General features: G+C 53.2%; 1 protein-coding gene across 4 annotated transcripts in view; it reads right to left on the bottom strand.

The window, feature by feature from the left end:
- Positions 1-1,948: 1,948 nt before the first annotated feature.
- The window catches only part of PRR29 (proline rich 29), a 31,301-nt gene continuing 16,768 nt past the window's right edge, over positions 1,949-16,481 (bottom strand). For 2 of the 4 annotated variants that reach the window (XM_075911328.1, XM_075911329.1), the window contains exon 6: positions 11,226-16,115. In XM_075911328.1, the coding sequence (XP_075767443.1) occupies positions 16,084-16,115 (32 nt within the window). In that variant the 3' untranslated portion in view covers positions 11,226-16,083. Of the gene's footprint in view, positions 2,434-3,456; positions 3,660-11,225; positions 16,116-16,481 lie in introns of those variants that run through there. The other 2 variants (XR_012898022.1, XR_012898021.1) reach the window with 2 other exon arrangements.

Raw genomic sequence — 16,481 nt, 5'->3', positions numbered from 1 at the left:
AACCACATTTTTGAGGAATACAGGATCTGTCGAAAAAGGCTTCATTTTTGACAAATCCATGTCTAGACTGCCGTTTTTCAAAAAAACTGTTTTGAAAAAAGCATGTTTATGCTAATGAGGCATGGGATATTTAAATCCCTGCTTCATTAGCAATTTTGATGTGCTTGATTTGCATCCTTCTGTCGACAGAGGGATGTAATCTAGGGTACGTCTGTCGCCAGAGGCATGTAGATTAGGGTACCGGACATAGTAAAATGAAGCGGCGATTTAAATAATCGCCGCTTCATTTAAGTTTACATGGCTGCCGCGCTGAGCCGACAAACAGCTGATCAGCTGTTTGTCGGCTCAGCGCGATAGTCTGGACGCTCCCCTGCCGACATCAAAGGTATTTGTCGACCACCCAGGTATGCCTCCTGGGATGAGGTTTACCTGGGTGGTCGACAAATACCTTTGATGTTGGCAGGGGAGCGTCCAGACTATCGCGCTGAGCCGACAAAAGCTAATCAGCTGTTTGTCGGCTCAGCGCGGCAGCCATGTAAATTTAAATGAAGTGGCGATTATTTAAATCGCCGCTTCATTTTACTATGTCCAGTACCCTAATCTACATGCTTCTGGCAACAGAGGCATGTAGTCTAGACGTACCACTAGATGTAGCCCCAGACTAGTAGCCCTCAGTGGTGAAAGAACAGGATACGGACCATTTAGAAAAGCTGGAAATACACAAATCCATAAGGCTGGATCTAATGCATCCAAGAGTGCTGAGGGAGTTGGATGATGTGATTGCAGAGCCATTGGTCACTATCATCGAAAATGCGTGGCAATTGGGGGAGGTCCCAGACAACAGGAAAAGGCAAATGTTGTGCCCATCTTTTAAAAAAAGAGAAGAAGAATGCAGAGAACTACAGACTGGTTGGTCTTCTCTCAGTCCCTGAAAAAATCATTGAGCAGGCCCTCAAGGAATCCATTATGAAGCACTTGGAGGAGAGGAACGTGATCAGGAACAGTCAACATGGATTCACCCAGGACAGGGCGTGGGCAATAATTTTGGAAGGGGGGGGCACTTCACAAGTTTCAGAAGTGGCTGTGGGCTGACCTGGAAAGGGCGGGGTTGAGAACTATCCTGCTGAGTACGGTGACCTTATTTTCCGAACCAGCTGCAGCTAGTAAGAACTGCTTAACTTAAATTATGAAACAGATTAAGTGTTTCAACTTTCTCATGTTACTTTATTTAAAATGAAGTTTGATAAATTAAAATGTTATGCCCAACACAAAAGGTTTCAATGTTTTCTTTATTTATGGAAGGGAACCTTTTTTGGGTTGGGGTAACTGATCCACAAAATCAGTTGGGGACCACACAAGTGAGAAGCAAAGAAACCCCTCCAAAACCCCCCAGTTCTCACTGATGTGGCCCCAACTGAGATACCTCACTCCTCTAGTGCCACAACCTCACGGGGTGAGGAGAAGAGGAGGGGGGAACTGAGGTTCAGGGCTTCCCATAGACCAGATTTACTGGGGTTCTGGAGTTAGTGGATTTGAAGGACCTCCTTAGGCTCTGGGATAGGGACAAAAATGAGGGTTACAGTGTGTGTGACAGGGCTCCCAGAAAGTAGCTAGGAAAGGATGTGGACAAACTGGTCTGCAAAAGAGAAGTGTGAGGGGGAATTTGATAGCAGCCTCTAAGTACCTGAAGGGAGGTGGATGGAGCCAGGCAGTTCTCAGCAGTGACAGAACAAAGATAAACGCTCTCCAGTTGCAGTGGGGGAGGTCTAGGTTGGATATTAGGAGGGTGGGTTGGAACATGTTACCTAGGGATGGAGATCCCTAAGGGCTTTGAGTCCTGGCTTGACAAAGGCCTGGCTGGGATGATTTCTTTGGGATTGGTCCTGTTTTAAGCAGGGGGCCGGATTAGATGGCTTCCTGAAGTCTCTTTCAACTCTAATCTAGGATTCTATGAACACAGCAGCAGGTGGTGCTACACACCCAAACTAAGCTACCTGAGTGCTTTCCTAAAGTCACTCAAAGACAGGCAGGAGATAACAGCCAATTTTCCAGCTCCTCCACCTTGCGCTCTTGCTGGAGTATAAACCCAGAATTATACTGTCCTCTCAGTGAGGGAAAGATATGCACAACAAGCTTATGTTAACCAAGCTGAGCTTTTATTCCTCAGCCACTTAACTCACAGACACACTGATTTAGATAAAGTATAAAAGATTCTGTCTCAAGTGATTTCCCTTTGGGTGCTCCACTGTTGGTGTCAGGTTGTCCTGGCATTGCAGCTCAGTTTTCGTTAGCAGTAGTCAACCAGACCGCACATGCACAGTGAGTGCCTGGCGCCGTTCGTGCCCTTTCAATCACACACATGGTCCAGCTCCCACCAGTTCCTTCTTCACCTCCCTTGGTCACAGATGGAGCGAGCCCTTTCTCCTCACAACTCTAGTCAAAGAAGATATTTTAGTTCAGTATTTAGTTTTCTACACTATAACTATTAAAAAGTGACTAGCTAGCAGTTATTAGTTACTATATCCTGTTTCTGAAGGATGCGGGGTTGGCCCTTGCTTCCCTAGAAGTACATTTGTTAGCGATCACTGCTTTCCATCACTGAATAGATAGGATGTGCAAACACTGAGCAACTATCACCAAAAGATTTATCAGAGATCTTTGTAATCTATACCTGCCACATAGATTGCTACCACTGACATGGAACCTGGAGATGGTGTTGGCTACTCTTACCTATGTTCCCTTTGAACCACTAGCTACCTCTTCACTATCAACAATGATGATCAAGGTATTTTTCTACTAGCCATTACTTCTGCCTGTAGAGTTGGGGAACTGGCGGCCTTAATGGCAGTACCATCGTATACCACATTTAATAAAGACAACGTCATATTGCGCCCACATCCCTCCAACTTGTTCAGACTTCCACATAAATGAACCAATTGTCCTTCCTTCTACCCTAAACCACGTGCAACTCATCTCTTAACGTGTGCTGAGCACTCACTTTCTATATAGACAGTACTCTACCTCTTTGCAAATCAGAGCAATTGCTAATCTTGGTGGTGGAATGCTCCAACCCTCTCTCATCGCAACGCATTTCCAGACTCATGGTTTCCTGCATAATGAAGTGCTATGCCATATGGAATAAACCACTCCTGGAAGCACCTAGAGCACACTCTGCGAGAGCTGTAGCAACCTCCACAGCTTTCCTTCGGAGGTCCCCCTCAGGGACATTGGCCGAGTGGCCACATGGTCCACAGTGTTACCTTTATGAAACATTACGCAATTTCTCGGAGTCTAGCGAATGATACCACTGTGGCCTCTGCAGTACTATCGACTGTGATTAAATCATGACTGCGAGACCCGCCTTCCACGTACTCTCAGGTACTGCTATAGAGTCACCAACAGTGCAGCACCCTCACTGAGGGGACATCGCTTGAAGAAGAAGAGAGAGTTACTCACCTGTGCAGCAATGATTGTTCTTCGAGATGTGTATCCACATGGGTGCTCCATTATTGGCGGCAGGTCTTCCCCATGCTGCAGATCGGAGTTTTCATTAGCAGTAGTCAGACTGTGCATGAGCAGCGAGTGCCTTGCACCATTCGTGCCCTTTCAATCACACGCGCGGTCCAGCTCCCGCCAGTTCCTCGAGTCCACGTTGGTATCTGAAAGATACAATAGGAGACTCTGAAGCGGGGATGAGCACCCACAGGGGGGACACATCTCGAAGAACAGTCGTTGCTGCACAAGTGAGTAACTCTCTCTAAGTGATTATAAGAGATAGCAAACAAATCAAAGCAGATTGTCTATTAAATAAACCAAAGCACAAACTAAATCTTATACTAATTAGAGAGCCTGTAGATGAATTATCACCCTGCCTGATGACACAAGCAGGCCATCAGATTGCCTGCCATACACAGGCTAGAAATCCCTTTAGACTGAATATCCCAGCTCAGACTTTGATCCTCAGGTGTTTCCAGGAGGTCTCGTGTGGGGAGCGAGGTCCTCAGATGACTCCACACTGCACCTTGGATAGTCGCTCCCTGCAGCAGACCTTTGTTCCAAACTCAGTTCTCTGTCCTGCTTGTAGAAAAATATGGTACCAAAATGGAATTCAGTGTCATGTGGTATGGTCATATGTCCCATTATGTATGGGAGTTTTCCAGAGCAAGACTAGTTGAAATAAAGACACAGAGTCAATATTCGCAACTTCAGCTACAAAAATGATACTTATACACACACATGACTTGTTGGATATGATTATCCTAACTTTTCCAATAACACCTTCCAAGGCCAGATGCATTGTAATTGTTATAATCATACCATTATGAAGAATTTGGGATGCAGAGTCACAGAGGGATCCCCATTTTGGGAGAGTGGCCACAGAGCCTCAGGGGTTCCCTGAGTTGGGCTCATATTGTTCTTGCTTCCAGCAGTCTGGGTCACTGGGCCAGAGCCAGAGAAGTGCGCCCAAGAGAGTCAGTGGGAGGTGAGCTGCTCTGTGGGGATCTCCATCCTGTCCAACCCCACTCTGGGACTAGTGGCAGGACAAAGGGTGGCTTTGGGGCATCTCCGAGGCAGCATCATTCCTGGGAGTTCATTCGTATCAGCCCTGGGAGGCTGCAGACCTCGTACCTTATTCTTGCTGCCCTGTGTAGTAAGATGAAGGCCTAAAACATAAGCGGCTGTATCTAGACTGCATCTCTTTTCTGTAAAAAGGATGCAAATTAGACACATTGCAATTGCAAATGAAGCAGGGATTTAAATCCCCCCCGCTTCATTTGCATAAACATGGCTGCGCTTTTTTCCGGCTCGGAGCTTTGCTGGAAAAAAGCGCCAGTCTAGACAGGGATCTTTCGGAAAATAAAGCCTTTTCCAAAAGATCCCTTATTCCTCTTTAAAAAATGGCAGAATGATGGCTAGAGATGATCTAATCAAACCACGAGGTACAGGGTGATGGGTGGCATCTAAATAGCGTCAGCAGGTCAGCAGTGAGGTCTGACTTGTACCTGTACATAAGCTGGTGTCTCGGGGGGACAGTCTTTGTATGACCTAGGGGGCAGTGGGACCTCCCACGGATAGTCATTCCATTGTGGCAAGTACACATGCGTAGGGATCCAGTAGAGTCTACTGACAACTCTGACTGTACTTCCCTCTACAATAAACCTGGCCTGGCACCTTCGATCCTTATCTGGTTTGTGGTCTTGGGGGGCCCTCTCGGGGTCTGCTGTGGAGACTAAATGCACAAGTCCACACGGCCCAACGGAGCCAGAGACCTGTGAGGACACCTCGCAATGAATCCCGACTGTCCTCCCTGAATAACTATACCAGTGGTCCCCAACACGGTGCCTGCGGAGCAATCTGGACTGGCCCCGTCCCCAGGCGTGCGGCAGGTGCCAGCCCCGGGTGCCTGGGCGGCCCCTGCCCGGGGTCGCAGCACATGCCAGTGCCAGCCCTGGGCGTGCAGCGCATGCTTGTCCCCACCCCCAGGCCCATGGCCCATGAGCGGCCCCACCCCCGTGTGTGCGGTGCGTGAGCAGCCCCGCCCCCAGGCACCTGGCAGCCCCAAAACGTTGGGGACCACTGAACTACACCCTGTTCCAGAGGGCAAGAGAGCCCCTCCCACCAGTAGGGAGCAAGCCAGAATGAGAGGGGAAACAGAGTCACATCCTTTGCAGAAAAATATTCCAACCCTTTCTGCATCCTCTACAGCAGCGTTTTCCAGACTATGGGCCGCAGCCCAGTACCAGGCTGCAGGAAAACAATAGCGGGCCTCAGCGTGGTTGCCAGGGTGTTCCAGGCTCCCGGAGTGCCCGTGTGGGGCCGGGTCCCCCAAGCCCTCGGCCGGCCTGGGCGGAGTCTGCAGCCAGATGTTCCGGCTCCCGGCAGAGGCATAGCTGGGGTAGGCGAAGGGGAGAGCTGGCCACTGGAAGCAGCACTGGATGGGGACAGGCAGGGGAGTTTGGGGGGCAGCCGAGAGAAGCAGAGCTGGCTGGGGGACAGGGGGCTGGCAGGGGAGATCGGGAGGAAGAATAGGGGAGAAGCGGCCACCGGAAGCATCGGGGCTGGCCGGGAGAGATTGGGGGGGCCGGCGGAGGCAGGGCTGCCAGGGGGCATGAGGTCGGAGGCAAGGAGTTTGCTGGGGAAGATGTTGGGGCGGGGGGGGAGGAGATGTGGCCGCTGGAAGAAGGGCTGGACATGGACAGCAGTGCTGGCCAAGGGAGATTGAGAGAAGTGGGGGAGAACTGGCTGTTCGGGAGGGGGTTGGGGGAAGTGGGGCTGGCCGGAGGTGCAGCGGGGGTGGGGTGGGGGGAACGAATCGGCTGGCGGGGAGCGGGACTGACCCGGCCATATGTAGATCTCGGGGCGCTGCCCCTCTTTCCCCCCACAAAGCACGAGTGAGTCCGGCCCAGGGATTCTATTGTACCCCCCCCACACACACACCCCTCGAGTAGGTGCGAGCTGGCTGGCTGGTAGACACACTCATGCAGCCTGAGCACATTTACCAGCCAGGGAGTTCGAAACTACAAACGGATACATCTAGTAACAATAAAACGGACCTAATGAGAAAATACCAGACATGTTCTATGTCTGGTATTTTCTCAGTGTGTTTTTTATGACCACATCTAGACTGGCATGATTTTCTGCAAATTCTTTTAACGGAAAACTTTTCCGTTAAAAGCATTTGCGGAAAAGAGCATCTAGATTGGCAGGACGCTTTTCCGCAAAAGCACTTTTTGCGGAAAAGCGTCCGTGCCAATCTAGACGCGCTTTTGCGCAAAAAAGCCCCGATCGCCATTTTCGTGATTGGGGCTTTTTGACGCAAACCAAATCTGAGCTGTCTACACTGGCCCTTTTGCCCGAACGGGAGCAGCATAGTATTTCCGCAAGAAGCACCGATTTCAGGCAGTAGGAAGTCAGTGTTCTTGTGGAAATTCAAGCAGCCAGTGTAGACAGCTGGCACGTTTTTCCGCAAAAGCACTTGCTTTTGCGGAAAAACTTGCCAGTCTAGACACAGCCTTGGTGTTTATATTTTTGGGCTGCAAAAAACAGTAGGTGGGGGGGGGGAAGGGTTCCAACTAAAGTAAAAAGTTTGGGAAACCCTGGTCTAACCAGCTTTCTGTCTGGCTTACAGTCCATTTAGCCAGTCCATGTTCCTTAACTTGCTGGCAAGAATATTGTGGGTATCACAAGCTATGCTAAAGCTGGCACTGGGGGCTTTGGGAGGACCAGCAACAACTTATTTGAATGTTCATCATTTGATTAATGAATATTGAAATATGCAAATGAATGTTACCGGTCCTCCGAAAGTTCATGAATGGATTTACTGGTCCCCATGTCAAAACGTTTGGGAAGCCTGCTCTACAGTGACTCTGGAGTCTTTGGGCGGAGACGCTGGCCTGGGCCCACTCGCCCCACAGGATGCGCCGCACTCCTGTGAGCAGCTCTTGCTTAGCTCTGCCAGCTCAGCTCTGCCCCCCTGCTCAAGCCATCGCTCGGGTGAGGCACCCTCGGCTGGGGTCCTGCAGTTCCTGTCTCCCCGCATGAGGGCTGGTGAGGCACTGGCATGACTGTCTACGCTGCAGTGAGATGGCCCCAGAGGGACGCTGTCCAGGGTGCTGTGTGGGCGGGTGATGAGGTGGCCAGCTGGGCAGGCAGTGGGATGAGCCCAGGGTCTGTGTTCTCCCCTCCATTGCCCCTCACCCCGGGCACCTCCATGATGCCCCCATTCCCCAGCCGCACTGCCCTTCCCAGCAGTGGCGGTTTCTGCCCCTCCTTTCAGTGGGGCCGACGTGCGTCTCCTGCATCTGGGGACAGGACTGCGGGAGGCTGGGCCGAGGCTGAGCACCCTTCTCCCCAGCTAGGCGGGGGGAGTTACTGCGCTAACCTATGGAGCAAGCTGGCCAGTGGGAGTTTTGTTTTTCTTCCTGTAGCGCAGCTCTCTGCAGCACCAGCTTGCACCCCACGTGGCCTGCAGCCGGGCAGGAAGAGGTTGCTACGCCCACGGCGCTGCACGCACCAGCCTGACGATGTGCTAGAGGCTCCATGCGTGGCCAGGACAAACTGGTGCCCCCCCACTTCTCTCTGTCCTCCCAACTGAAGTGCAAGTGGATGATGGGCTGTGCTGGAGTGTGATCGGGGGGGGGGGGCCTGTCTGCTCTGTGACCCAGAGTTCCCTGCACTGGGCTGTGTGATTCCCACTGACTCGCCCACGTGGCTTGGCCCAGACACCTAGGCCCAGCATGAGCAAATAACAAGGCTCTTCCTGGGGGAGACAAAGGGAGCTGGGCAGTTTTTGGCTGGGAAAACATGAAGAGAAGAGCCTGAGCTGAGTGCTGGGGGGTCGGGGGCCTGTGGCCCCACCCCAAGGGGTCTGAGGCTGCCTGGCCCCTCACTTCAATGCCCACAAAGAATCTGGGCTGTGCTCTTAGAAGAAATTAAATCGCCCTATTCTACTGGCTGGCAGAGTCTCATCTTGCTGCTACAGGGATGCAGGACGGGGGGTACCCGCCACGCCGTCACAGTGGTGTTGGGTGGGATGCGCTGCACCCCGTGGATGGAGCGTCCAGTGGCGGGGTGCAGGAGAAGGAAGGGGCTTGCAAGAGCCAGACGCTGGAGGCAGAGTGAAGAGATTCCTGGGAGCCGTGGGGCGCTGCAGCGCTCGGTCGGTGAGTCTGCACCCCAGGGATCGGCAGGGAGATGCCTGCGCCCGACTCCTGAAGGCAGAGCTGGTGAATATTTTTGATGTAAGCCACAGCTGTATGCTGTGAGGTGTAAGCCAGTCCTGTGCTCAGGGCTCACAAAGAAATGCTCAGTGGTCCCCTTTTAGCACCAGCCGAGAGCAGATCAGGGCAGACAAACAAACAGCAGTTCTAAGTCTAAATTGGCCAAGGCCCTGCTGCAGGGTGGGGCAAGCAGACATTGTTTAGCAGTCAGTCTCAGCTGGCTCAGGCACCGGGGCCGGTAAACAAGCACAGTCTCAGGAAGGCCCAGACCCTGGCATAGGGCAAGGCAGGCAAGCACCCACAAGTCCCAAGGCATGTCGGCCCAGGCCCTGCTGCAGGGTGGGCAGTCTCAATTCAAGAAGGCCCAAGCCCTGGGGTAGGGCGGGGCCGGCAAGACAGCAATCACTGGCAAGAGAGAGGGGGAGACTGCCATCCAGTATGTGGAGTGGCAGGGGGGCCGCGGGCCCTCCCTGCTCCACTGTGTCCGGCCCAGGGCCCTAGCATTGGCTGCCACAGGGTGAGCGGGGAGCTGGACCACAACACGCTGACACAGGGGTGATAATAGGGGAAGTTTCTGTAAGGTAATGACATTGGGGTGATAATTGGGGAAGCTATCTTTGTAATGGGTGAGATAATTAGAGTCTTTGTTTAAACCCATACATAAAGACTCTAATTATCTCACCCATTACAAAGATAGCTTCCCCTATTATCACCCCTAATGTCATTACCTCACAGAAACTTACCTTCCCCCCTCACCCCGACTCTGTTCTAAAATTTGATTTGTCAATTTCACATGCGTTCATGTTTTTGATTGTATCACTTTGGTATATAGGGTTGTGCCGATTTTCTTCCACTATTTGATCTGAGGAAGTGGGTCTGGCCCACGAAAGCTCATCATCTAATAAACCATCTTGTTAGTCTTTAAAGTGCTGCATCGTCCTGTCTTTTGTTTCATCTTAAGATCTGTTTCTTTATCTGGTGATGGTGGGTACTATTAAGGCAGGATCGCCCTGTTAACAGCCCAATGCTACATTATTTTTATATCACTGAGATGGAATGCAAGGGTGTGGCTTTCTTTTTCTTGGCTAAGGGCTCATGCTCTCCTAATCTAATGCTGCTGCAGAAGAAGGCCTCAGACCTTATGTGTGGGGTGCTTGACATATGTTCCAGATTACTCACTTGGATCTCTTCTGAGTCTGGTAGCATTCTCATATAAACTATATCTGAGGAAACCAAACATATTGTCAGAGTTTTTGTTAGGCAGCACAAACACAGAGGACTAACCTTGAGATGTTCTTTAATGAGTCCTTTGATGATTACTTTGTGCCTAAATGTAATATCATCCATAAATGGACTTAATTTTACCAAAGCAACCAAAAGCTAATAGCAATGACAATAAATTAGCAATTATGAAATGCAGAAAATTGACAGGGGAAGCTAAAGATATCAAGGGAGGGGCTGAGGTCTGCGCTCCATGCCAGGGGGCATCCTCAGAGCTGGCACAGTCTGGCAGCCCCCAGACAAAGGCCCTTGCCTGCCTGGCTGCTACACAGCTCTGCCAGCACTGACCGCGGTGTCCTGGCCCCCAGGAGAAGAGGGCTCAGCCCTTGCTAAGGTCACAGCCAGTCACCTGCAGCCCTGCCAGGGCATCCTGGGCAGACTTTCTCTTTAAAGAAACCCAGCTGCCCCGCCCTAAGGCCGCAGGTGTGAGTGAGCAAGGGGGTTACCAGAGGTTAGTCACCTTTGTGGCCCATACTCTGACGACGGGGGGAGGGAGGGCTCAGAAGAGAAGGACGCAGAGTGAAGCAGGTTTGACTGGATCATAGGAGAGCACAGTGGCAGAATTTGCCTTGACTTTGAATCATTGGCCATAAGCTGCTCTGGAATTTCACAGTACAGGCAGTCCCCGAGTTACGCGGATCTGACTTACGTCGGATCCACAGATACGAACGGGGATTTTCTCGCCCCGGAGGACTGGAGCGGCGGGACACCTGGTCCCGCCGCCCGCCTCCTCCGGGGTGAGAAAAGCTGCTCCCCGTCTCCCTGGTCTGCTGCGGGAGCCAGCAGACCAGGGAGACGGGGACCAAAGCGGCGCAGGACCCGGGGCCGGACCCACGGCCGCTTCCAGATCAGTTGTTAGATTCTAAAGGATTGGCCCAGCGTGATTTGTGGGTAAGATCCAAAGGATAAATTGGCCAGAGATCTGTGGCTGGTTTCCTGGAACCGGACAGAACTTGTTCGGGGTAGGTGGGATTGGGTGCTAGGACCCCCCACCTGTGTATAGGCCCGGGGCCATCTGGGGCACGGATATTGCTGGGGTGTGGGAGGGGTTTTGCTCAGGAGGCTTCAGGCAGGCAGCTGAAGCGCTCTGTGAGACTGGTTTGTGGCCTGTTTGGAGAGGTCACCAGTCTGGGGGCTGTAAGGAGCCCCGGATTTGAGCAATTCGCCCTGAGCAGACGCACTCAGCTGTGCCCAGACAAGGCCTGGTCCGTCACAGTGGCGTAGTCGGCAGGATACACAGATCTTGGTCAATTGAGCTTTGGGATCAGGACCCCACGCTGTCTAAATTTGATTTTTGCTACTGAGAGTTTGGTTGGGTAAAGAGCAGCTGCAATGAGTGAGCTACAGTATGAAAGTCTGGACAGAGAGGCTCTGGAACTCTTATGCTTGGAAGGAGGCATTGCCTTTAATGAGGAAGTTTCTAATCCGGAGCTGGCATTTTTGTTAAAGTTCAGAAATGCTGCAGAAGAAATAAGAGAGCAGGATCCAGTGAGGAGAATGCAACTTAGATGTAAACGAGAAGTGGAGGAGTTTCGTCTGCTATCACAACAGAGAATACAGAGGCGAGACCGAGAACATGCAGAGAGAATGGCAGAGTGGGACAGACACATCAATCAAGGCCGGGAAAAAGCTGCCAGATTTGAACTTCAACCCAAAAGAATTGAAGCACAAAAGGAACTGTGTCCTCCTGAAAGTTCGGTGTATGACCGTGTGGGCATGTTGGGTAATGTTGTAACACAGCCCTGAAACATGTATGAGGTTTGTGAGGGGGGTACAGGTAACTCTGGGAAGCTTTCTGGGGCTAGTCAATCTTATTGTAACCGAAAGAAAAGTGTCTCTAAATGTTTGCCTGTGGCAGGTAGCCATGAATCTGCGAGTGAGGCTTCTAAGGGCCTGTCTAGTGCCTCAAAGGCGAGGCTGAAATCAACACCAGGGCGGAAAAAGCCCAGAAATTCCATGAGGAGTACAGCTAGTTCGGATTAGAAGCCTAATCCGAACTAGCTAGTCCATGCTGCGTGTAGCCACGTGGCACGGGGTCCGACCTAGCCGGCATTTAAAAATGGCGCCGGCCGGCTTCATGCAAATGAAGCCCGGGAAATTCAAATCCCGGGCTTCATTTGCAACTGCGGATGACTACATTACCCCGCTAGTTCGAACTAGGGGGGTAGTGTAGACAGACCCTCAGTGTCTAGCTCTATGCCTGAAATTAGCCAGGGGTGTTGGGACAAGGGAAAAACTGTCTCTGGTTGTCTGTCTGTGTGTGGGGAAGAGTTTCTTCCTTTGTCTGAGGAAGGTGCCCCACAGCCTGTGTTGGCTGAGAGCAGGGCTGTTGTCCCAGAGTTGGGTCTGGATACAGAGAAGGCCCAGAAAGGAGGTGTCTCTAAGTTTGTGTCTGCTGGGGAGGAGGATGCTGTGACTTGGGTAGATCCAGGCAGTGTCTTGCCAGAACCCCAGAGACCAGACAGTGGGGACCCTGATGTTGTGCCTGATGCTGCTGTGTTGCTGGAAGAGGGGGAAGCGACTCTGTGGGACCAGGGTGACCCCTTAGCCCAGGCACAAGGAGGGAATCAGGGCATGTTAACTATGGAGCCTAATGATGGTGGGGAAGTTTAAAGCCATCTAGAGAGCTGCAAAGGGAGAAAAGGTGCCTCTGACCTTGTATCTTGTGAGTCTGTCTGTGTGCCTGAGAGGAGATTGTCTGTGAATCCACCTGAGGGGCCAGGGAGGACTCAAGGAGTAAGGGAAGTGCAGGAGGAGTTGGCTGTGGCTCAGCAGGGCAATGTTGCTGCAGAGCCAGAGAAGGGTGAACTGTTGCTTAAGGAAGCTCATAGGGAAGAGAGTCCTGGCAGTGCTTGTAGCAAGCAGGTTGCAGTAACTGAGGGAGGTGACGGTGCCTGGCTTGGAGAAGGCATTCAGGAGAAAGCTCTGCCTGTAAAAGGCAGCAGCTTCTTGTGTGAGGCACTTGTTGCGGTGCCTGAGGGACAGAATTTGTCTGTTAACAGTGACTCCACTGACTTGGATATAGACAAATCCAGTGTGGATGGTGTTGGAGAGGTCTCGGAGGGACTGAGGGTTGTTCCAGATGAGGCAGGAACAGCCAGAGAACTGGAGCAGGCTGCTAACCCAGTGACTGTGTGTGACCAGCTTGCTGGGAAGTCAGTGTGTGTGGGACAGGATTCTTCCCAGGTGAATGAGGAGAGTGGGAAGTTAGTGTCACAGATTCAGGAGAAGGGCTGGGTAGCTAAGTGTGCAGAGCAGAACAGCTGTGTGGTCACCCTCCCTAGGATGCAGGAGATGGCAGTTACGCTCCCATCTCTGGACACTGTGGACACTCATAATCAGGGAAGTTGATATCTGGTTCCATGTGGAAACAGAGGTTGGAGGTGGACAGAGGAGAGACTTGGGAGTCTACAGCTTACTGCTGTTACCCCACTGAGTGGGGGAAGGGGGAGAATTCCAGGGCCATTGTGAGCCAGGGAGTCACGCCCAGCCAGCCCATTGTCTTGGTCAGGCCAGAGGTTTCAGGCCTGGAGCCCAGAGGACAAGGGGGAGGGGCAGGACCTGCCTTGGCCAAGAAGATTTGCAGTTTAAACCTGAGGGGCCAAAACTGCAATGGTGTGGAGCCAAAGAAGGGGCATGATGGGGAATGTCAATATACACCTGGGATAGGATTGTTCTTGTTACTGATGTTAATTCTTGTAACCAATGGATTATTGTTGCAGAGAATCATAAGGATGTATGATGTGCCTGAGTCAATTAGTTCTGAGTCTTACCAAGTTGTACCTTGGGATTCTAACACAATGCAAGGATGTGGTTGTCGCTATGACAGACCTTGCAGTAATGAAGCCTATTTTTGGCGAACTGGGTTCTCATACACTGATCCAGCTCTGTACTGTTGTTTCTAACATTGGGTTAGAACACGTGATGACAGAGCCAAAGCATGGGGAGGCCTGTGATGCCCTCAGTGATGTTACTGGCATCACTTCCTGAATCAATTTTGCATTGGGGGTGTCACGTTACTGGATCTTGAGGGGAGCAGCCAGATCACTGATGCACCCATAGGTGGGGGTGTTGGCCCCAAGAATGGTATAGAAGGGGGCCATGTGAGGTGCTGAATAGAAGCTTATCTGATAATCCTATGTAAGCTATTTATGTGGTTGTATAATGTCTGTGTGTAGTTAGGAATCTGTAGTCTGTGTGGATACTGAATATTTCTCTGCATGTGGCTGAGCAGTGGGCAGAGCCCAGGCCTGTGGACATGCTAATTAGCGAGGCCCTGTGGGACAATGGCACTCGATGGGCCAAGGACACACCTAAAGTATGAGGGCGGACATCTAAGAGCGGCCAGCAGAGAGAGTGAGGACCATGTGATCTCCTGTAGCCAAGAAGAGGTCAGAAAGGAGGTATAAAGAGGCCATGTGGTCAACACCATCTTGGTTCTCAGCTCAGCACTTCATCCCAGAGGCAGCAGTGCAGGGATCGAAGAGCCCGGAAGACCTGTGGACCCATCCTGATGCTAGGATGTGCAACAAGAACTTGTAAACCAGCAGCTGTAACATCTCTGCTAGAGCCTGCATCGAGAACTGGGAGATTCGATGCATGTAACGTACTATCCTTTAACAACCTTACTCTCATGCTTTTCTTTCTTGTGATAATAAACCTTTAGTTGTTAGATGCTAAAGGATTGGCCCAGCGTGATTTGTGGGTAAGGTCCAGGGGGTAAATTGACCAGGGATCTGTGGCTGGTTTCCTGGAACCGGACAGAACTTGTTCGGGGTAGGTGGGATTGGGTGCTAGGACCCCCCACCTGTGTATGAGGCCCGGGGCCATCTGGGGCACGGATATTGCTGGGGTGTGGGAGGGGTTTTGCTCGGGAGGCTTCAGGCAGGCAGCTGAAGCGCTCTGTGGGACTGGTGTGTGGCCTGTTTGGAGAGGTCACCAGTCTGGGGGCTGTAAGGAGCAATTCGCCCTGAGCGGATGCCCTCAGCTGTGCCCAGACACGGCCCGGTCCATCACAGCTTCTCACAGAGGAGTGGCCACCCCTTGGGCTGGCAGAACGGGGTGTAACTCCTGGGGCCCTCTACCTCCTTGTGCCCCCTCAGGGACCAGTCAGCCTCTCCCCGTTCCTGCCCCACTGGCTGCAGGGCTCTGCTCTGCCCAGCTACTGCAGCCCAGCCTGCTCTGGTCTCTGCTCAGCCCCTCCCTGAGCCCCCCTGCACACGGCCTCCCCAGCGCAGCACTGGCTCCACAGGACTCTGCCACCTTCTGCCCCCGGCCTCCCACCGCCTGCACCCTGCCCTGCCAGCTCACTCTGGTCACCTCCCACCCTGGGCTGGCCAGACGCTGCCTCGCACCCTCCCGCTCAGCTGACTGGGGAAGGGGCAGGCAGCCGAGTGGTGCCCACCAGCCCCGAGAGCCTGGCAGTGCACGTGGGATCCGTCGGTGGGTGGGACGTGGCCATTCCCTTTGGGTCTGTCCAGCTGGCTCCGGAGCACCCCGGTTCAGTCCCGGTGTGTGGGCCAAGCCGGGGCTGTCGCATACGGACAGTGCAGCCACCAGGGCGCTCAGACAGGGCCGATGTTCAGGCCCCAGTCCTGGGGGACCCAGGTCGAGGACACAAGGATCGTCCCTGCCCCAGGAGCCACGAGGCCGCTTCCTGGGCAGCAGCAGATGGGTCAGAGCTGAGGGCTCCAGGCAGCAGAGGTGCAGCACGTTCAATGAGGGGGAGGTGACTACAGCAGGCAATAGAAGAGGGTGTGGGGGGCACCCCCCTCCCCCGTAGCTGCACCAAATAGCTCAGCTGCTTCCTCCCCGCAGGGTCAGCCCTCGGCCTGGGAGCAGACGGACGCTGAGGGTGAGTCCAGGCCCACAGGCTCCGGGGGCGAGATGAGCGACGGGAGAGGAGGCATCAGGCGGCCCCATCGCTCCTGCAGCTGGTGCAGTTAACACAACAGCGGCCAGTGAGACGGAGCACGGCGGCCGCGCTGGGCCCCAGGGGTGCACCTAGAGCAGCGGGGTCCCTGGAGCCTGGCAGCGAGCGGTGCAAGCCGAGAGGAGAGTGCTCAGGCGCCCGCAGCCGGGCTCACAGCTGGCCCTGCGTGTAGTCGTAATACTCTGTGGAGAGACAGGGAAGGCAGTGGCAGTGCAGGGAGGGGCCCATGCATGACAGAGGCTTGGACCAGAGGGACCCTGACGCCAGGCTGGAGCCCTGCATCGAGCAGGGAGAGGGATTCGGCCTGGGCGCAGGGGAGCAGCAGATCTGTGCTGCAGGCTGGAGCCCCGCATCGAGCAGGGAGAGGGATTCGGCCTGGATGCAGGGGAGCAGCAGATCTGTGCTGCAGGCTGGAGCCCCGCATCGAGCAGGGAGAGGGATTCGGCCTGGACGCAGGGGAGCAGCAGATCTGTGCTGCAGGCTGGAGCCCCGCATCGAGCAGGGAGAGGGATTCGGCCTGGGCGCAGGGGAGCAGCAGATCTGTGCTG

Source organism: Pelodiscus sinensis, chromosome 29 (assembly GCF_049634645.1).
Source record: "Pelodiscus sinensis isolate JC-2024 chromosome 29, ASM4963464v1, whole genome shotgun sequence".
NCBI lineage: Eukaryota > Metazoa > Chordata > Testudines > Trionychidae > Pelodiscus > Pelodiscus sinensis.
Note: the sequence above shows the minus strand (reverse complement) of the source record. Positions and strands in the feature narration are given on the sequence as shown.